Consider the following 22,988-nt stretch of genomic DNA (forward strand, 5'->3'; position numbering starts at 1 on the left):
TTGCATTATGTGGATGAGGGACCTGAAACACAAAGAGTAAAGGTCCCTACTTGAGTCCCACACCTTGTACGTGGGCAGGCAGTCTAAATTCTGGGGCTCATGTTCATAGGCTCTCACTACAGTGACTCTCAAATGGACTGGTGGACCATTCGTTCAATGCATTGCTCAATCTGGGCCACTCACATTATAATTAGGATTTTTTATCTTTATTGATAATTGAAATTTAATGATAGTTTTCTATTATGGAGCTATTTTTCTAAGTTTTTGAAGTAGAGATACACGTATTAAAATGAAAAGTTTGGTTTTAATGATACTTTGTATAAGAAAATAGAAACCATTTTTGTAACATTGTGATTATCTCTTCCTTTTTAAGAACTCCCTGGTAAATTGTCTAGCTTTGGAGACATTCTTGGAAATAATTTTTAACATATATTTAAGAGCTTCTTCCTCATTTATTGATGTACTCAAATTTTTTACTTCATGAGTAAATTTGGGTCATTTGTGTTTTCCAAAGTCAGCCATCTCATTGAAGTTTTCCAATTTATTATCATACAATGGAGCATGACAATTTTATATTCATATTCTCTTATTTCTTCTAGCTACTTTCTCATTTTGATATTTTTTATGTATTTTCTTTTCCTTGATTTAACTTAGCAGATGTCTGATTTATTGATATATGTATTTATTGAATATATTATCATCTAAATTTTTCTTTTCAGTTCATAATTTTGCCTTTAAAAACATTTGTTACTTTATCTTTCTTCAAGGTTGTAGTCTTATTGCATATTTTAATATCTTGAATTACATCTTCTGATTATCTTTATCCCATATTTTTATTAATAAAATTATGTTTAGCTATGTACTTATTCAGTCTAAAGTTTTGACTTTATTATTTGACTTAATATTTATTTTAAATTATTCAAATTTATATATTATTTTTGAGTTTATTATTTTTTCTCAATAAAATGTAAAAAGCATACTAGAAACTCCCTGGGTTATAGTATCATAAGCTATGACCAACCCATTACCACTATTACCTGTTATACTTTTACCAATTTTCTGGCTTCATTTTCTATTACAAAAAAGGAGGGCCAAATTAATGATAATTTGAGACTGGAGGAAAACAGAATCTGATAACTTTGTTTGTTTGTGTTTTGTCTTTTGGACTATCATAGCTAGAAATCAGAATTAATTGCTTTCTTAAACCTATAGAGTCTGATGATCTGTATATTTATATTCAGACTTTTATTTATTTTTTTTTAATGTTTATTTATTTTTGAGATAGAATGTGCACAAGTGGGGGATAGGCAGAAAGACAATGGAACAGAGGATGTGAAGTGGGCTCTGTGCTGACAGCAAAGAGTCGACATGGGGCTTGAACTCAGGAACCATGAGATTATGACCTGAGCTGAAATCAAGAGCTAGACGCTTACCCAGCTAAGCCACTCAGGCGTCCCTTTCTCAGACTTGTATACTTTTGAAAACTGGAAAAGAACTTAAACTTACCCAGTCCAAGACAAATCCAGGGTTGGCAAATAATTTTCTAGTCAAAGATTCTAAAATTAATTGATACCACACAATTTCTAGAGCGTGATAAGTCTTTTGAAGGAACCAACTAAATAGCTTAATTAAGTGGCAAAGAATTTAATTTTAGTAGTTCCAATTAGAAAATTCACTTGGAAAAGCCACTGACACTTATGTCAGATGTGCATTCTTTTTTAATTATTCAAATTCATAAGATCACGGACAATATTGCTCATGTAAGAGATGGACAAAATGGAAAATCTAAAAAACAGAATCCATTCAAAATGTGATTTGAGGGGCACCTGAGTGGCTCAGTTGGTTGAGTGACTGACTCTTGATTTTGGCTTGTGTCATGATCCCAGAGTGGTGGGATTGAGTCCTGTGTTGGGCTCTGTGATGACAGTGCAGAGCCTGCTTTGGATTCTCTCTTTGCCTCTCTCTGTGCCCTTCCCCAGATTGCACAGGTTCTTTCTCTCTGTCTCTCAAAATAAATAAATAAAATTTTAAAAGTGTGATTTTAAAAGGTGATGTTCTGGAAATTCATAGCTTTCTAGATAAAGCACTGACACCACCCCATGCAAACACAGCTCAGTTAGATTAACTGGCTTGTTTTCTCCATTACTTTCTTCCTCTGCTTCTCCCTGAATCCATGTCGATGCTGAGAACAGATGTTCTTCCCAGTCAATGTCTAATCAACAGTATGAAATGAGATGGTCCCCCATTCATAAAACTCACTTTTCTCCTCATACCTTTCCTATGCCCTGGCTTTAAAATGACATTATTTCTAGGAACGGAGGAAAGAAAAATTATTCACTTGGAGTGAACAAATCAATTTCCCTCTTCCCTCTCATTCTTAATAATTAATTCATCTATGACTTCTAGAAAAAAGTGATGTTACCATGAGGGAGAAGAAGGGGAAAAATAGTTGGGGAGAGGGAGGCAGGCAAACCATGATAGACTCTTGAATGCTGAGAACAAACTGAGGGCTGATGGGGGTGGGGGAAAGGGGGGGTGATGGGCATGGGGGAGGGCACTTGTTGGGAAGAGCACTGGGTGTTATATGGAAACCAACTTGACAATAAACTATTTAAGAAAAAAAAAAAAAGAAAGTGATGTTGTCAGTAAAGGAATTAAATGGGTACTCACAGAAGCATTTGCAATTTGAGCTGCATTGATTTTGAGCTGATTTTCCTAAAACATTGTTCTCATCATGTTAATTCTGTCTTCAAAATTCTTTAGTGGCTCCTCTCCGCTTAATTCAGTACTTCACACCCTTCTCCCCACCCTGGCAAGCACAGGAAATTTTACTGACAACTGGGGTAAACTCACAAGGGTGTTGTAGCAGGAGAGGCTTCCTCTGTGGTAGGTCCCACTTGGCTGTCCCATGTGAAAAGAGCTCAGTATGTTCGAAAGCTCTGGAATTCTACACAAAATGAAAAATTCTTACTTTGACTTTCAAGTCATTCCACCCTCTGGCTGCCAAACTGACTATTCAGCTTTTACTGCTTCATTACATGACTCTTCTGTTTCAGCTATTTATTCATCCTGTGCCAAATAATGGTTGCACCTTAAAGTCTCTGTAGCTTTTGCTTATGTCTTTTTATTTGACTGGAAAAGGCCTCTCCTCATTCCCCATAATCATCAAAACCCTGCTCATCATTCAACACCCAACTAGACCTCACCTCCTGCTTAAAGTCGTTCTTGATCAGGTCAGAGAAAGTAACTGTTATTCTCACGTTACTTTTGGGAATCTAGGAGGTCCTCATACAGGATATGGGATTTGAGACAGGACTTGAAGTTTGCATAGGAATTGAGGGGTGGCTAAAAGAGAGAGATTAAAAAAGGGCCTTTCAGAGAGAGGGCCCTGACTATTGCTATGGTTCAGGAGGTAGTAAATATCAGCCTTGCCTGGAAAGATTTTAAGTGGGTAGGTCTCAAAAGGACAGGAAATCTGTATTCTTAGAAGGCAATTCAAGTGAGAGGCACCTGGGTGGCTCAGTCAGTTGAGCATTTGACTTTGGCTCAGGTCATGAGCTCACAGTTCTTGGGTTTAAACCCCACACCAGGCTTTATGCTGACAGCAAGGAGCCTGCCTCAGATTCTCTGTCTCTGTCTCTCTGCCTCCCTGCCTGAACCCTGCTCACTCACATACACACTCTCTCTCAAAAATAAATAAACATTTAAAAAAATTAAAAGAAAGAAAAAAGAAAGCAATTCAAGTGATTCTTGATGCCACTGTAGTGGTCAGATATTGCCTGTTCAGGAAGCTTTCTCCTACTCACTGTGCTAATTCCATTTCTGGTCATCCTGGACCAAGAACCTCATGCTCACAGGTGAGGCTGTGTATGACATTCCAAGCTGGATTACTCAGAGTCTCGGGGTCTTTTTATAGGAAGGATACATGGTGGGGGGTAGGGAGGGGGGGAGGGGGGAAGGAAGGCACTCTATCTTCTGGAAATACTATGCTGTAATGATATAAACTTGGAGCTTCCAGAGACCAACCTTTCTTGCTAAGGGTAAAGTAGTCTATCTTCAGTAGGACAATAAATAACAATATTTAGAGACAGAGCAGCCCCCACCCCCACAAACATTATTTGAACCTTAGTATTAGGCTGCACTAGACCCAATCCCACCTTGATATGTTCTCAGTTATTTGAGCCAGTAAATTATCATTTGGTTGTTGTTGTTGAAGCTAGTTTGAATTAGGCATTTATTATTTACCACTGAACCTATCTGAAAATCTATCTAAGTCAGCGATGTAAGAGAAAACACAGTGAGTGGAAAATGAAACTAGAATGGTATTGGGGGTTCAAGAAAGAGTGTGAAGCTTGGATGGTGAATCCGGATTAATTCTATAGGCCTTGTGGAATAAGATGACATTTAGAACTGGTCGTGGAGCAGATTGGAGGAAAGAATTAAGGAAGGCTATAAGCAATAGCGTGTCTACTCCTAATGGGCCTTTGAGCCTAATGAATTGGGACTCTTTGTGACTGTTTGTGAAAATTACTAATTATGGAAAGGCCCTAACAGGCACATGTACACATGTATCCCTATTTGAAAAGGCAGATGTACAGACCCCGAGACCTCACAAAAATCAGCTCAAGTATGACCATTACTGGAAGCAATTGAGAATGGTCAGAGAGAGATGCCCTGATGCAGGACTGTTTCGAGTATAAAGAGTGATGGAGAACACATGAGGTTGCTAGACAGAAAAACAGCTGGGAGCTGGCAGGGGAAGAGAGTAAGTAGCTCAGGGTACAAAAATTCTCTTAGAGAAAGCTATAACTGGGGGGTTTGATACCCATGAGCTTTACTGATAAGGGTGCTGGCTTCATACTATAGTGAGGGTGTCTCAGAGCCTTAGGCTACTTACATTTTTTTGAGGTTCTTGGTGTTAAAAATTTAAGAAGTGTCAAAACACACCATGTAAACTGTGGTGTGTTTTAATTACTTGTTAATAACTGCATGCATTTTTGATATATCACATTATATAGTGTAATAATGCTATCATAAGACAGTTAAAGTATTTTAGAAATATGCATTAAGAGCATACAGTGGTGTCTTCCAGTAATGAGACATAGGCTGATGTTGTCAGAGAGACATTTGCTTCTTTGATCCTGTCAGTATGTTTCTGTTCTCCACACAAAATATCATGTGTACATAACGCACACTTTCTGGAGCTGAGTGAATATGAGACCCACGCCCAGTGGCTCCCCCAGTGACCTCCTGTCCTGTCATCCCACAGGCCCTAAGAAAAGTGTGTTTCCAGAACATAGTCCTTAGTACCTCTTCTATCTTGTTATCAGTGCATTGCTTTCTACATCTTGACATAAACCATAAATGAGTGCTCCTGTCTTACTTCATGCCTTCATGGCATCTTCTGGGCTATCACTGCTCTATCTTTAACCAATAGCTCCTTCTCCCTCCAGGTCAGCCTCCACATTGCTGGCAAAGATGTCTGTCTTAAATACAGATCTGAGCATGTTGCAACCTTATGCCTCAATATCACACCAGATTCCCATATCCCATAACCTTATCCCATATCCATAGATCGATATCCCATATCCTTATCCCATACGATAGCATTCAAATTCTTTGGTATGACATAATTTCCCAAGAGGATCCCCCAACCCACTTTTCCATTCTCATTTCTGGTGATTCCTCCAATACCCCACACCTCCTATTCCACAAAGGGGCTGTCTTCTTTCATTTCTCTCTGTTTTTTGTTTCTGCTATTACCTTTTCCTGAAAAACCTTTCCCTTCTAGCACATTCTTACCCCTCTGTCCTGTGAAAAGTTCCTCAATGCTCCCAAGGAGGGTGGTTTTCTGATCCTCTGGCCCCCTGTACATGTCTACAGTATAGATAATGTTAACAATGAGATCACTGAAGGGAGGGACTGTGATTTGTTTAACTTTGTTTATCTTTGTTTAACCCATTCCTATACTATGCACAGCAAGAGCTCAATAAATACTGGCTGGATGACTGTGTTAATTGTTGGTAATACCCCATACTTTCAGGAACAGACACAAGTTTAGTCAGAAACTACCTCTTGCAAACAGTTTTCTCCACAGAGAAATGAGCAATTTAGTACAATTGCTCAGTTTTCTGGATTATTCTTATAAGTAGAAAGGTTAGTTGCAAAATGGTTCTCACTTCCCAGGCCTCCATAGAAGTATGTTTCTTCCAAAGCAAGTCCTTTTTCTCTCTCAGTTGCCTCCTGATTCAGCTGGACCTGTTGAAGAATTCCTAGAGGACTTCATTTCCTTGACTTGGGCTACAATTTGAGCCCAGCACATGGAATCCTCACCATCATTCATTGCGGCCGACTATTTATCTATATGTAGTCATTCTCTGAGTAAGATATAATCCATTATTAACACAGCTTTATTATCAGACCCGAGTTTGGCAGATAGAGCAACAGTAGACGGTAATTGGAAGAAAAGCTGATTTGTTGGCAAAATGTTGCTTTTTGACTAATGAATCATTCTGATTTTTTGCACTGACAGCTCAGTAACAAACTTGAAGACTACTTTGTATCAGACCATTAAACTTTGACAAACCAGTTATTAACTACAGCTAGAGCCAGTGGTCTGTGGGGATTATTGCAATTATGAGCCATATCTGTAATTTTTAAAAATCATTAGCTGAGACAAGGTGGGTTTGATGACGGAGAGGCTTCTGACTGATAGGGTCCATCACCTCATTGTACACTGGCAATAAACAGCTGCCAGGGAGATAATCGGTCAGCAACAGCTCTTTCTGGAGGAAGATGTAGTGAGAGCAATAAAGACTGTTCTCAAAGAATGAGCCCTGCTTGGGAAGGCAGAGACAAGAATTTCTTCTGACTTGTATTTTGGAGGCTGGAGGTCTTTTCTCTAAGGAGAACTCAGAGGCAGTAGGGAAGGCAAACCAATGGACAGAAAAGTAAAGTGGCACCACCTTGGCTTGGGTTCTTTTCCTATGATTGTTGTTATACTCAAGGACCCCAATGGAAGGTGCCTGCACTTTTCTTTACTGCTCCCTACCATTCATAATGGGGATCTTGAACTAAGGTGGATAATATAAATTAGTAGAGCAGAAGGAAGTGATTAAAAACTGTGGTAAAATTACAAGTCAAATACAAACATAGCTGTGGGCTGTGACTCCTGAGTTACAGACAAAAGTCCAAGTATTCAACCTTAAGTGTAAGACTCTTCAAATCCAGTCCACATGTCTCCAGCCTCATCCTTTTGTGTTTTCTGAACTCTTATGTCTTGGTCCAACTGTGATGTTCTGTAAATGTGATGTGACCCACACTTTCCCATCTCTGTACCTTTGATCTCCCAGGAATGGCTGCAACCTTGAAATCCATTTCTATTTGTTCAAATCCTATCCACTCTCTGGGTATCTGTTTCTTGTAAAATTGGGAAGAAGAGGTAGATTAAATCAACGTTAAGACCCTTTCTCTGATAAAGTTTTGTGAGTCTGTGGCATGTTTCACCAAGTATGGTTAATATGCATGTGAATCTAGTTGCATTTCGGGGCTCTTAATCCCATGTAATGTTCTGTATCCCCTAGGAGGGCACATTGCTGGGAGTCTTGCTGTCGTCACAGACGCTGCCCACCTCTTAATTGACCTGACAAGTTTCCTGCTCAGTCTCTTCTCCTTGTGGTTGTCATCAAAGCCCCCCTCAAAGCAGCTGACATTTGGATGGCACCGGGCAGGTACAGTTCACCCATTGAGCATTAATGGCAAAGTAGTGCTGCATGGTCAAATCAAGGATAAAAACAGAAGCGACAAAGCAAAGCCTTGTCCAGAAATCCCTTAGAGGCACAAATGGTATTCAGGATACAAAGGATGTGTACGTGAAAACATGTGTTCTCAAGGATGATTTGGCAAAAAGCCAGATTCACTGTGCTATCTCTATTCCAATTGAACAATAAAAACACATGTATCACTTTTGCAGCCACCCTAGCCCAAGGGTCTCAGCTTACAGTAAGGGCCATGATACCATTCATCAAGTTCCTCTGCATCTGGGAGGGAGGATGGGATAAAGCTTCTACCATTTGTAAAGTCAGGCACAGAGAGCCCAAGGGAGCTAGAGAGATTGAAGAACTTCTCACAGGTAAGTAGAGAATAGAATTTGAAGGAGAATTTAGGGCAGAGCAAAGAGGGCCAACAGGCTGGCATGGCCAGCCTGCATTGGAAGTTACCTCTAGATACAGACCACAACTTAGACACTGACAATTTTGGGTTGTGGTTTTTCAAGCTTAAAATGGGAGGAAGTTCTCATTACACATGAAATAATTTATCATCGCAAGTGTTTTGAATTGCCTTTCCTTTAACATTCAGAGGGAGGGAGATGGGGAGAGAGAGAGAGGCAATAAACATCAATAAAAATAATTTGTGACAATGTGGCCTGAAGATGCTTTTCAGTCCCTGAACAGTGTTACCCTTGGAAAACATGTATTTTTGGCTGAGTACCTGTCATTTCTATAAATTTTTACATGTACTCTCCCCTTTCTGATACTATTGGTCAAAGCTCTTTTGTAAACATAGGATGTTTTATAAACATAGGTATAACTCAGAATTTAGAATACTGCTTGTACTTTCTCATCTTGGTGATGGAAGCTCATGAAGGTTGACACTCCAGAAAACCAGGGCTGTTCAGTAGCACCCTCTGCTTTCAAAGAAATGTTCTATAATACAGAGTATAATGCGGCCATAGAGCAATTTAATGTGGCTACTGTTACTAAACAACTGGATTATTTTAATTTAATTTAATTTATTTTAATTTAATTTAATTTAATCTTATTTTATTTTATTTCATAGAACACGCATACCTGTATGTGAGTAGAGGAGGGGGTGAATGGGAGAGACAGAATTTTAAGCAGGCTCCATGTTCAGTGCAGAGACTCCAACACTTAGCTCAACCTCACGACCGTGAGATCATGACCTGTGCTGAAACCAAGAGTCAGATGCTTAACTGAATGAGCTGCCAGCCACCCTGAAGAACTGGATTTTTAATATGTTAATTTAAAGGCATACAGCAACAGTGATGATGGTTACTATATTAGGCAGCACTGCTATTAGACATATAGGTGAAAATGAACTAGCTTGTCAAACAAATAATTTCACGGATGACTTTGTTTAGGAAAAAGTTAAGTATAAAAAGTGAATTTATTAAAAAAAATTAAGTGGCTAATAAGACAGATGGCATGTGGACGTGGTAAAAATCATGAAGGCTGCATGTAAGTGATTGAAGCTGGGGATACAATAGCCCCATACCAGGAAACAATACATTATATTGTTCTGCTTTGAAAGGGAGAAGATCAAAGGTAAGGAAGATCCCTGGCCACTGACTCTAGAATACTTCTAGGCACTCGAAGCCTTTTAGTACCTACCTACAAGGTTGAGTTAAAGATCAGGGAGAGTGTTAAGGAACTCCTAAGTGAGCAAATGTGCTTTACTCAGCCTGCAGGCAGAACACTACCTTCTCTTTGTTTTATTTTATTTTCTTTCATAGTTCATTGCCAAGTTGGTTTCTATATAATACCCAGTGCTCATCCCAATAAGTGCCCTCCTCCATGCCCATCACTCCCCTTCTCCTCTCACCCACCGCCATCAACCTTCAGTTTGTTCTCAGCATTCAAGAGTCTCTCAAGGTTTGCCTACCTCTTTCTCCCCAACTATTTTTTCCCCTTCTCCTCCCCCCTAGTCCTCTGTTAAGTTTCTCCTGGTCCACTTTTAAGTGAAAACATATGGGATCTGTATTTCTCTGCTTGACTTATTTCCCTCAGCATAACACCCTTGAGTTCCATCCACATTGCTACAAATGGCCAGATTTCATTCTTTCTCATTGCCATGTAGTATTCCATTGTATAGATATACCACATCGTCTTGATCCATTTGTCAGTTGATTCACATTTAGGCTCTTTCCATGATTTGGCTATTGTTGAAAGTACTGCTAAGAACATTGGGGTACATGTGCCCCTATGCATCAGCACTCCTGTATCTCTTGGGTAAATTCGTAGCAGTGCTATTGCTGGGTCATAGGGGAGTTCTATTGTTAGTTTTTTAAGGAACCTCCACACTGTTTTCCAGAGGGGCTGCACCAGGTTACATTCCCACCAACAGTGTAGGAGGGTGCCCATTTCTCCACATCCTTGCCAGCATCTAGAGTCTCCTGATTTGTTCATTTTAGCCACTCTGACCAGTGTGAGATGGTATCTCAGTGAGATTTTGATATGTATTTCCCTGATGATGAGGAACGCTGAGTATCATTTTATGTGTCTATTGACCATCTGGATGTCCTCTTTGGAGAAGTGTCTGTTCATGTCTTCTGCCCATTTCTTCACTGGCTGCAGCAATTTCTTACTTGACACATCCCAAAAGGCAAGGGAATCAAGAACAAAAATGAACTATTGGGACCTCATCAAGATAAAAAGCTTCTGCACAGCAAAGGAAACAATCAATAAAACTAATAGGCAACTGACAGAATGGGAAAAGATAGTTGCAAATGACAGATAAAGGACTAGTATCCAAAGTCTATAAGGAACTCACCAAACTCCACACCGAAAAAACTATCTTATCTTTACATATTAATACACGTGTCTCCGCTCTGATACTTCTTTTCCATATAGTTGCTCTTAAATTGCAGTTAGAGTGTTGATATACTCTGAGCTTGCTTGTGTGTTTATAATACGTTGGGCTGGCAAATGAAACTCAATTCCATCAAGTACCATCTGAAGCCCTCCCTTGTTACTATTTTATTCCATACAAGGTACCGGTACTGGCAAATTGTAAATGTTTTATGGTGAAATTAAGTTTCTAAATACATTTTGCTCTTTGTGTCTCATTATTTGATTTCCTAATAAGTTTCAATCATTTTAGCACCTGTTTAAATTAAAATCCCTGAGGAAAACAGCAATGGCAGATAGCAATTAATATACTTTAAAAATTTGCTAGAAATTACTTAGTAATATGGAGCATAATGAACTCAGATGCTGGTGTCTTATGAATGTAACATTAAGGTGAATCATCTTAGTGCTAAAACCCATTTACACTTTTGCTTTGTGAATCACAGAGTGAACTAGTTAGTTTAGAGCCTCTTTTTGCAGGGGGACAGGTTGGGGGGAGGCAAGGAACATCAATGCCATATGACTCCTGGGAGGTTAAGGTGACTCACAAATTCTCTGTGTATGGGTGTCTGTGTGCTTGAATCCCTAGAGATCCTCGGTGCCCTGCTGTCCATCCTGTGCGTCTGGGTGGTGACTGGTGTGCTCGTGTATCTGGCATGTGAGCGCCTGCTCTACCCTGATTACCAGATCCATGCGACTGTGATGATCATCGTTTCAGGCTGTGCAGTGGTAGCCAACATTCTGTAAGTCACCCCACATGCCACCCATAGAAGCTTGGCTTTAACCCTGTGTGGACACAGAAAGTGGGGTTTTTGTTGATGTTTGGTTTTGCTTGATTTTTCCATTTGTGAAGATGGTGAACTGAATAAATTGCCAATGAGGTAGTACAGAGCCAGGATCTGAATCTAGATCCATGAGGCCCAGAATTGAGCTCATAGCTAGTCTGCACTCTCATACATATTGATGGTTCCATATGGGAAATGACTTCCTCCTCTTTTTTTAATTTTTAAAAATGTTTTATTTATTTTTGAGAGAGAGAGAAACAGAGCATGAGTGGTGGAGGGGCAGAGAGAGAGGAGACACAGAATCCAAAGCAGGCCGTAGGCCCTGAGCTGTCAGCACAGAGCCCAACCTGAGAGTCAAACCCATGAACTGTGAGATCATGACTTGAGCCAAAGTCAGACACTTAACCAATTGAGCCACCCAGGCACCCCATTCTATTTGTTTTTTTTGTTACATGATCACAGTAGGGGTTCTCAGGTGCTGGGTTGGAAGGGATCTTACATTTTATTTACTCCAGTCCCCATCCTACTTTTGAATTCTCTTTTGCAACATCCTCATAAAATAGTCATCAGTGTCATATATTTTAACAGAACTAATGACAGGGAATTTGTTCCTCTCAAAAACAGTCTATCTTATCTTTGTATCATTGTGACTGCATGAAAACTCCTTTTTAAGCTGTATTAGCTAAATTCTCTCTTTAGTTTCCACCCCTTGGTCTCTTTTCTTATCTAGGCAGTCATTTTTTTTTTAAATTTTTAAACGTTTATTTATTTTTGAGAGGCAAAGGGAGACAGAGCACAAGCAGAGGAGGGGCAGAGAGAGAGGGAGATACAGAATCCTAAGCAGTCTTCAGGCTCTGAGCTGTCAGCAAAGAGCCTGACGTGGGGCTTGAACTTTCGCGCAGTGAGATCATGACCTGAGCTGAAGTCGGTCACTTAACTGACTGAGCCACCCAGGTGCCCNTTGATAGCTTGATTCTGGACAACCCTACTTAAAACTGTATCACCGATCTACTGACCTACCTACCTATCAGTCATCTGTAGTGAACAGAATAATGGCCCAAAGATTTCCATATTCTATTCATTGGAACTTCTGACTATGTTAACTTACATGGTAAAAGGAACTTTGGACATGTGATTAAGTTCAGAATGGATCTTGAGATGGGGAGATTATCCTGGGTTATCCAGACAGGACCAATGTAACCAGGAAGATTCTGTGAGAGGGACACTTGAGGTAAGAGTGAAGGGAAGATGCTGTATTGATGGCTTTGAGAGCAGAGAAAGGATACTGGAGCTAAGGAAAGAAAGTGATCTCTAGAAGCTGGAAAAGGTAAGATAATGAATTCTTCCCTAGAATCTCCAGAAGGAATGTAGTCCTGCACACCCAGTTTAGACCTCTGACCTCCAGAAGGTCTTGTTCTAAGCCACAGAAGCTTTGTAATAATTTGTTATAGCAGCGAAAAGAGACTCATACACACTGTGTATCATCTATCTATCTTGCAATGCAACATGATACATGCGATGAGGTAGGCTTATACCTGAAAGTGAGGAAGAATCATATTTTAAACAGTGTCTTTTAAGGAAAGCAGAGTGGAATCTCTGGTATTAAAGGAAAATCTGAACATGTATATCTTGAAAAAGCTCCTTGGGGCACTCTAATATCCATACCTTGTGCCTGCCTCAGTCCCTCACCTCTTAGCGTGCAAACTGTTGCTCGAAATCTCTGAGTTAAACAATTAGAGGAGTGGTATTTGATGGCTATTTCTGAGTAGATCCCTATTTCTATCCAGTTAACTTGAAAATGTGTTTCATATTGACACTGGGAGAAAAAGTGTGTGGAGATCAATGCAAATCTATCAGGATAAGGAGACAAATACGGCAGAGCACATGTGCTGCTGACTGGGGGTCAATAACATCATCTTTGCATAAGGAGAACAATATGTCCACAAGACAGCAGGGAAAATGAAAATATTAATAATTTCCCAAGACTCATAGTCACATAGGTTGTGTTGATGCTACATGAATATGAAGGGTACAGCTAGCTAACTTCCCCATATATCTAGAACCTTGATAATTGAGGTTAACTTTCTAAATAGATGCATCCAAATTTTCTTCTTACAACAGCTGCTTTTGAACTTTGATCTTAACATTGCAAATGCTTTTCCTACTTAGAAAGACAAGGGAATTGAAAAGTGGTGACTTCCATGGGCAAATAGGTAGTTATTTGTAGATAAATATACTGAGTGACTATAATGTTCTCTCCCAGAACTGGGATTATAGGTTTCAAGCGCTGCTAGATGCTGTGTTGTCTGAATACAGAAATATCAGAACCATCATTTGGGAATAAATCAATTCCTTGTAGACTCCAAATCAGGACAGAAAGTTCTAACAGAAGTTGCAAAGGGATTCTAGAATGAAGATTATTGACAGAGCCTTAAGGCTATTGAATGCTGTTTTCTCTGCCTGAAATATTCTCTCCCCTCCAGCTTATAATTTAAGTCTAACATAACCTTTCAAATTCAACTCAATTACTTTGTTTAACTAAATCGGACATCTTGTTGTATTATCTATTGTACCTGTTCTTAGTAGGCTTATTAAAATGAGTATTTTCCATTTATGGGTGTCTTTTTAAAATCTCTGCCATCTCCATCATACTTAAAGCTACACTGGAGGGGGACCATGTCTGTTTCATTCACCTTTATAACACAAGTATTTAACAGTGGCTGGCATACAAGAGTCCCTAAGTTTGTTTGTTTGTTTGTTTTTTTAATAAAATGAGTGAAAGAATGAATGACAACATGATGAGCACACATGGATAGATCTGGAAAGAGAGTATGTTAACTGCTAGCCATATTAAGCTGTCTGAAGATTCTTAAATGGTAATTATTAATTAAGGGTGACTTTCTGCCCAAACATTGACTATCTGAAAACCTTACATTATATTATTATCAAATCTTGCTGGATAGCAGTCATTCCACTTTGTGGATTATAACCTTAGATTTAACAGACACTTTACCAGCAAACAGACTGAGATGTGTGGTACTAAACAATAATTTTTTAAAACTTTTGTTCCAAAATAAAATCAGGTACATAATTTATAGTGCCTAATATTCTCTCTTTGACTTGGATAGATGTTAAATTTTGCAATATGTTATAATATAGAGAGAATGAGAACACAGCTCATATTCTTAGGGCTATATAAATATATATGTTTTTATATATATTTGCATATACATATACATTACATATATATGTACATACATACATATATTAATATATTTTAGTCTCTTGTTAATAGCTAATATACACAAGTACATCATTGGCCATTAAAATTATTCAAAATTTAAATTCTCATAGAAATAAAATTAAGTAAAATAAAATATTTTTAAAAATCCAAACTTGATGAAATTTTCTTATTTTGTTTTACCCCTTTCTGCTGCTTTACATTTGAAACCAGTATATTTAATTAAGCTCCCACCAAAGCTCAGCTTTAAGCCTAGCTCAGTGCCTGACATTTAGTAGATGCTCAATAAGTGATATTTTGCCTCCTCATTGTCAAATACTTTCATCTAGGAAGTGATGTTTTCCAGTTTTAATATGAACCAGAGTAGCATTATGTATATGGAAGAGAAAACAGGTGAACCTTTGTTGTATGTCCTTATGTAAAAATTTAAAACTTGTATGATGCATTTGTTTTCAAAACTAGTCCAAAATAGTACATTTTACAGCATCAATATTTCAACTATCTGCCATCTTGGATAATACATGCCCTTGTCAACTGCTTTATTATGCTGCATAGGTTTTCAATGCCTAAACTCATGGGTGCTAAGAACATCCTTCTCTCTTTCAGACTAAGTGTGATTCTGCACCAGAGACATGCTGGACACAATCACAAGGAACTGCAAGCCAATGCCAGTGTCAGAGCAGCTTTTGTACATGCCCTGGGAGATCTATTTCAGAGCATCAGTGTATTAACCAGTGCACTTATTATCTACTTTAAGGTGAGTATGTTTGAGTTTACCCACTGCCATAGTAAGTTTATAGATTAGGTAGTACAGAAGCTGATTTGCCACTATTAACTTAAACAAAGGTGGCCAGCCTATATTTGTCTATACCATCTACTTCACAAGGTTTCAACAATCAACCAACCAACCAACCAACCAAACAAACAAACAAACAAACATTCAAAGCTCAAAACCTTAGACTTTCCAAATTCCCAAGTACTATGTATCCAATTGTAGGGCTGTCAGTCTTTCCAGAAAGTAGTTCCTTTTGTCATAGAGTTAAGATGAACAGCAATCAACCATGAGTACCTTAGGATTCTTGGATTATAAGCAACAGAAAGGATGTCTAGTTTACTTAAGCGAAAATATATTTATTAGCTGAAATTTATTGGATATACTCTTGGATGGAAATCAAGGTAGAAATAAGGGCAGCATTAGGTATCCTAGGTTTCAGAAACTATCCAAATTCGGTCCTAGCTACCAGTGCAGAAATAAGTGAGTCAACCAATTTTTTCCATTTCTTGCCATTATGCTGGAGATTCATATTTCTGGGAAAGAGAGTCCACCAGACCTAGCTTGGGTCTTATACCTGCTGCTTGGCTGGAGAGGGAGAGCACCTGATTGATTGTCCCACCAATATCACCCCCAATGGGGAAAGATAATTCTCCCCCCACCTCCCTCTCCCAAACAGAGTGTTAATGGAAAGTTGGGATGGATCCTGGATGAACCTCTGACCCTAAACAGACATTTAGTATAGAACTGTATTTTTTGTACCAAGAACTAACAAAAGTCGGTTGGGTTACAGGTAGGGGTAATGGAAAAGAAGAGCATTTAGCTCTGTTGTTTGCATCTTGACTGTCCAGTTATAAGGGAGTCTTTGTTATTTATACTAAAAAATGAAAACACATACATAAAAATTATAAAGACATATCTGAATTTAATTGAGCAAATATTCACTGAAAGCTTAAGTTTAAGACAGAATCATTCAAACTTGTGCTGGGTAGTAGAATTTGAGTTTCTCAAAGGAAACAATGCATGGACTTTCCTGTGACACAAAACTTCATCCAGGGCAGAAGAATAGACAGGTATGTCTTCTGGAGCTAATAGCTCCAATGATGAGACAGGGCAAGAATGAGGCCTCAGCTCATACTCTTAGGGCTTAATCAAAGATGCCTGTCTCGAATATGTGTCATCCTGAGGAGGGAAAGGAAACAACCCCAGTCTGCCAAGACCAAGCTCTACCTGGATCTTGGTCATATGCAGCTTCTAGGCAGGTGATATCCTTTCTTCTCATCTTATAAGGAAGGCTGAAAATCCATTGACTGTTATATAAACTCGTGCATATTTTCATCACATACTCTATTAAGAGTATGTGCTTCTATTAAGAGAAAAGTCAAATCAGGCCTTTGGAAAGAACACTCAAGGACACTCTCCTTTAATTTAAATTTAACTTTTAAATTTCTTTAGCCACTGATAGTTTAAAGCTTAAAAGAAGGATTAAGCAAGAAACTGATCCCATTCACAATTGCACAAAAAACCATAAAATACCTCGGAATAAACCNGGAAGTCTTGCCTCTGAGTTGGATGTTAAGTTTCAGGGAGGTGAAAGGGTGATAGAAAAAGAAGCAGGGAGGTTTACTCATTTTATTAATCAGACTTTCTGCATGGAAGGCCTGAATTTGGTTAACTGAAGTCCCTATATTTTCTAGCCAGACTATAAAATGGCTGACCCAATCTGCACATTTGTCTTTTCCATCCTGGTTTTGGCCAGCACCATCAGTGTCTTAAAGGACTTCTTCACCTTACTCATGGAAGGTAGGAGTGATTTTATTAATATTTCCAGGATCAGTGTTTTCTCTTCTCTATAATCACAGAAGGGAATGGCATCAAGGTAAACCTACTGTTAATTTGTATTATGAGGCAAATATAAATTTATAAGGAATTTTTGTGAAAACAAATATTATGATTTTTATTCATATGGGAACAAATAAAAAGAATTGCCTTCTCTTTTTTCCTCCAGAAACTATTAAATGATATGGTATATGACAAAAACAATATGTACAAATACTAAGGATAGGCACTGGGGGAGATATTGCAAAAATATATATTTCTCCCTATATATATGGAAAAGGCCTAAGAAAAATTGAATAAGCTATCTCTTAGGCAGCATTATAACTACTATGAAGGGCTTGCCTAAAACCCTTGTTAGACCAGGCCAGCACTCAAACTTCAGTGCATCAGAATCACGTGGGGTCTGTTAAAACACAGATTGCAGGGCCCACCCCGATAGTTCCTGAACCAGTAGGTCTGGGACAGCATCTGAGAATTTGAATTTCTTTCCTTTCTTTCTTTTTTTTTTTAGACTTTTAAAAATGTTTTATTATTTTTGAGAGAGGGAGAGAGACAGCATGAGCAGGGGAGGGTCAGAGAGAGGGAGATACAGAATCTGAAATAGGTTCCAGGCTCTGAGCTGACCATCAGCACAGAGCCTTATGTGAGGCTCAAAGCCACGAAGAGTGAGATCATGACCTGAGCTGAAGTCAGATGCTTAAAGAACTGAGCTACCCAGGTGCCCCGAGAATTTGAATTTCTAACAAGATGCTGATGTTGCTGGACCAAGGACCACACTTTGAGAAGCATTAGAATGACCTTTTCATACTACTTAAGGGTTACTACATGAAGGCCCTGAAAACAGAACCTAGAAAAGTCCTTCAGAATTAGAGGTTTGCATCATACCAAGCATTTGGATGATCAAGAATATCCAGACATTGGCTTGAACTTTTCTTTTTTGTACAGCACGTTTGACATCAGGCAGACAGACTCTCAGAGTGCAGATGCCTTCACAAAAGCCCACATTTCCTTAGCATTCACTGCTGAGCACACATTTAAGGGCTTTGTTCCTTTGGGCACCATAATTGTTGGAGGATGCTGCTGCTGACAATGATGAATCACAAGATGGAGTCAAACGTCACTAACAAGTGAACATCCTCTCTCTGAAGGTGACAATATTTGGTTTGTCAAGTCACATATGCATCCATTTCCTTTCCTGATGGCCTAGTGCCAAGCTGTAGCTGTCGTTCCTATTATCGAACTTTGCTGATGTACAGGTGGATGAAAGGCAAATGGGTGTACATTAGAGATGAGTATATTTCGTCCTCTCTGTCTCTCAGTATTGCTCTTCTCAGGTGATTATCTCTTTTTATTTAAGGAAAATGTAGCTAATTATTGAAGCTGGCAGGTAACTCCTACCTGGAAGATGCTTAATTTTTAAACTAGGTTTTCAAATTAGGTTAGCATAAAATATTTGTACTTGATAAAGTTTTATAAAATATAGAAAGGTATGAAATTATAAAAAGTCTCTCCAGTTTTTTACATTTGAATTTTCAGTCCCATTCGTCAGGGATAACACCTACTGATAAGTTGTCCCCAAATATGTGTACATTGACGTGTGTGTGTGTGTGTGTACATATATATACACATATATATGTCTTTTTTTATACAAACAAAATTTTGCATTGATACGTATTTTGTTTTGCACTTTGCTTTCTTTACTTGGAGGTCTTTCCATATAGCGTATATAGAGATACACCTATTCTTTTTCATGGTAGAAATATTCCACTGTAGGCACGTACTTGCTTATTGATGATATCACAAATTATGGTGTAATTACCATTCTCCATGTGTGTGTGCACGCACACACACACACACACACACACACACACACCATTCTGTGTTTTATATATATATACATATATATATATTATATATAAAGATTTATTTTGTTGCCATTTCTACCAAAGATGTCATATCAATTTCTTTCCCACCAACAGTGTTTGAGAACGCCCATTTCTTCACATCCTTACCATCACTGAGTATTATTAAAATGTTGATTCTTTTCTAATGTGAGAGGTGAAATATTATATCTTATTGACCCCGTATGCAGTTCCTTCATTATGAGAGAAATTGAGTGATTTTTTATATATTTATTAACTTGGGTAATTATTTTTAAACACTACTTTGGTATTTTCCCGGATGCACTGATATTGTTGCAGGCTTTCCCTCAGGAAAAGAAGTTGCTAGTATGTGATGAAGCACTGAAGCCATTGGGAACATATCTTCTTGCTTGTTGATATTATTTTACAGAGTAAAAAAAAGTAACAGTGGAATTGTGTTCTCCTTAAAAGTAACGAGATAATAGAGGCAATAGAGAAGGGGGTATAGACAAATGACAATAGGTCTTTAAAGGGTCAAACAAAACTCCTCAGAGGTGACACATTAGGCCTGTTAGTCAGCTTTCAGGTGCAATACTTAGTCTACTATTTGCATAACGTTTCACACTTAGCACTTGGACTTTAGAGTCTGACATCTCCCTTATCAATGTAGCCTAAGCAATGCTTCTTAACCTCTTTGATTCTCAATTTCCTCTCCCCCAATTAAATAGGAATTATAACATTGATGATTAGCTCTTAAAGTTCTTAGAACTTAGATAATCACTATGAATATAGTACTTAGCACAAACCTTGACATACGGTAGTTTCTTAATAAAGGTGTGTTATCATCATTACAATATAACAATGTTACAATGTAACAATGTCACCTATGACTCCATTTTATGGCTAATTTGAGAATTCTTTTGTTTCTAGTGCCCTGAGCTCACAGAGTAAAAGAACATGTTGACTAGCTCTTTGTTGCCTCCATGAAACAATATGAAGTGGGATTAAATGAAACTCAAACTTTATGGAATTTTTATATTAGCCTCAAGGAGAAAGTTTCTATGAGCAAGGTTCTTAAATCCTGAAAAAGGAGGGTTAAGGATTCCCTATTCCTTTATTCCTTTAAAGTTATTCTTGGGGTGCTTGGGTGGCTCAGTAGGTTAAGCGTCCAACTTCAGCTCAGGTAATGATCTCATGGCTCATGAATTCCAGCCCCACTTCAGACTCTGTACTGACTGACAGCTTAGAGCCTGGAGCCTGCTTCGGATTCTGTGTCTCCTCTCTCTCTGCCCACCCCCCTNGTTTTAAAAAATACTTGTGCCTAGGGCCCCCATACCCAGAGATTCCAATATCATTGATGGGGTAGGAGCTGGCTTTCTGTGTTTTTAACAAGCAGCCAAGCTTGAGAACTACTGCAAGGTAAAGTTGCCCAGTGGCTCATAAATGTTAGTGCCATTGTTCTTAACCTTGGATGTATGTTAGAATCACCAAATGAGCTATAAAAATACTGATGCTTTATTTTATCCCCAGAGGGTCTGATTTAATTGGTCTTGGGTGTAACCTGGTGATCAGGATTTCTAAAATCTCCTCTGATGATACTAATATGCATTCAAGTTGGAGAACCATAGCAACCATATTGAAGCATGTTGATTTTAGAGCCTCATCCATAGACATTTTCTTTAGGGGGACTGGAATGAATCTAAGGCATATTTATTTTTAACCAACACACCAGGTATTTGTGTTATGTCTATATGATTGAAGCAGAAGCCAAAAGGTGGTCAACCTTAATAATCTTTTCATCCTCTTTGGGTTAGTTGGCAGGGATTTAATTATTGCATCAAATAGTTTTATCATTTTTATGTTGGTTGCGTTGATTAAAAAATAGCTTTATCGTTGTTATGCTATTGAGTTGATTAAAAAAAAGCTTATGTTAAACTGATATGTTTTACAATTCTAACTGCCCATTAGCTTGCTTTCTCTCTAGCCGAAGCAAGGACTCAAGGTCCTTAACACTTTCATATCCTCTCATCTTCCAAATGATAATCCTTGTAGTATTTGAAAAAAGAGATGCTTCTGCCCTTAGCCTTCACTTCTTCAAGCTAGATAAAGCCCAGCTCCTTTAGTCCAAAAGAATAGCTGATTGGCTGTCAGGGTCCCTCCCTCCCTGTATGCCCCATACCATTCCTTTAGAAGCAAGAATTGTGTCAAACTCTGACATTATATAACCCAGACATTAAACCCTGAGTCATGTACCAAAATAAATAAGAATTCTAGAAACAGGCGATCTTACAATGTTAGGATCATCTATTAACCCAGTTTAGTTAGTGACCTGTTGGATAACTGCTATTTACATAGCATTGCTGTGTACAAAGAACAGATATTTTCCCATTTGCTCCTCAAAGGACTTAGTGCACATATTGCTCTTATCACCCTCATTCTACTACAGATGTGCTGAGGATCAGAGAAATTCTAAGGGTAAATTCATGGTAGTTGTGATCAGAATGCTAACCCAGAATTATTTGATTCCAAATCCCACGTTCCCTCATTTTGCTTTTTTATACTGTATGCAAAGATAATTGGAAAAAGCTCAGTTGGTTTAATGACACACCCTGAAAACCAAGAACGATTCCTATTGTTGGTTATTGCATGGTGACTTCTTTGAAGCCCTTTGAAAGAGTCAGGTGAATTTAATTTGTAAACATCTAAAGTAAGAAACCAGAAAAGGGGAAGGCAAGTTGATATTCTGGCGAAGATTTTGCAGCCCCATTTAGCCATGTTAATGAGCTGTATTTAGTTACAGAACAAACAGCCTCCCTCACTTTCCACTTGTCAGGTGTGCCAAAGAACGTGAATTACAACGACGTGAAAGAGCTCATCTTAGCAGTGGATGGAGTGGTGTCTGTGCACAGCTTGCACATCTGGTCTCTAGCAATGAACCAAGTGATTCTCTCGGCTCATGTTGCTGCAGGTCAGTGAGTTTTGTAAACACCCTGCCAAAATTCAGTTCTTGCCCTATAAACTTAGTATTTCCCTCCCTTTTGTACAGCTGCCCTTCATGTCTGTTGCCTGTCAAAACAACCTTACAGTGTTTCCTGTTACCAAGGGTCTTTGAAAAAAGCCCTTCTCAATGTTATCATAGACATAGAACAGTGATACTGAGGACATCCCTTGAGGCAGACTGCAGAGGGTAGTGGGTAGAACAAACAGCTAAAATGGCACCCGAAGTTCAAGGTCTTCAACTCTGAAAATTAGATCTCACCTGTTTGACTTGGTGCCCGATGAATTAAATAATGGGATGAGCTTAACAATAAACTTCATTGAATTATTTCCTACGTCTAAGATGCTCTGCCTCTCACTGAAGATAAAAAAAATAAATAAAGGAGACCTAGGTCCCATCCTTAAGATGCTAACAAGTTAAAAGATGTGCCAATAGGAATTAATTGTGATTCACTCACTGGATGGTTAGAAATGATATGTTAGGCTGCTAAGAAATAATTCAAGAAGTTACCTAGAAGCAGGGTACAGGAGCACCAGCGACAGGCATTGAGGACTATGCTTTTTTAGATGTCCTCATCTTTGCAGAGAGGCTCAAATCTGGCTACAGGTTATTTATAGCACCTACTACATCAATATTTCACTGCAGATGGAAGAATCTAGTAAACGATCAGGTTACTTTGGAGGGAATCTTACAGCCTCCTGATAACTTTTGGGACAGGAGAGAAGATGGCAGTCAGGTTGCTGCCCAAAGAAGAGTCTGTGGGGAGCTCTAAATGCTTCCCGGTTCCTATCACTAGTCTTGATATAAATGCTGATTAGAAACAAATGCTGAAATGCAGAGATCTC

The 22,988-nt window shown here is 38.6% G+C and overlaps 1 protein-coding gene across 1 annotated transcript in view; it reads left to right on the top strand.

Moving 5' to 3' along the window:
* Nucleotides 1–22,988, top strand: part of SLC30A8 (solute carrier family 30 member 8) — a 40,339-nt gene that overhangs the window by 16,783 nt on the left and 568 nt on the right. The window contains exons 3-7 of the mRNA XM_077778937.1: nucleotides 7,584–7,730; nucleotides 11,236–11,389; nucleotides 15,279–15,429; nucleotides 17,142–17,247; nucleotides 21,979–22,113. Coding sequence (XP_077635063.1) covers nucleotides 7,584–7,730; nucleotides 11,236–11,389; nucleotides 15,279–15,429; nucleotides 17,142–17,247; nucleotides 21,979–22,113 — 693 coding nt within the window. The remainder of the gene's footprint in view (nucleotides 1–7,583; nucleotides 7,731–11,235; nucleotides 11,390–15,278; nucleotides 15,430–17,141; nucleotides 17,248–21,978; nucleotides 22,114–22,988) is intronic.

Source organism: Crocuta crocuta, unplaced genomic scaffold, assembly GCF_008692635.1.
Source record: "Crocuta crocuta isolate KB4526 unplaced genomic scaffold, BGI_CrCroc_1.0 scaffold448, whole genome shotgun sequence".
Classification (NCBI taxonomy): Eukaryota; Metazoa; Chordata; class Mammalia; order Carnivora; family Hyaenidae; genus Crocuta; species Crocuta crocuta.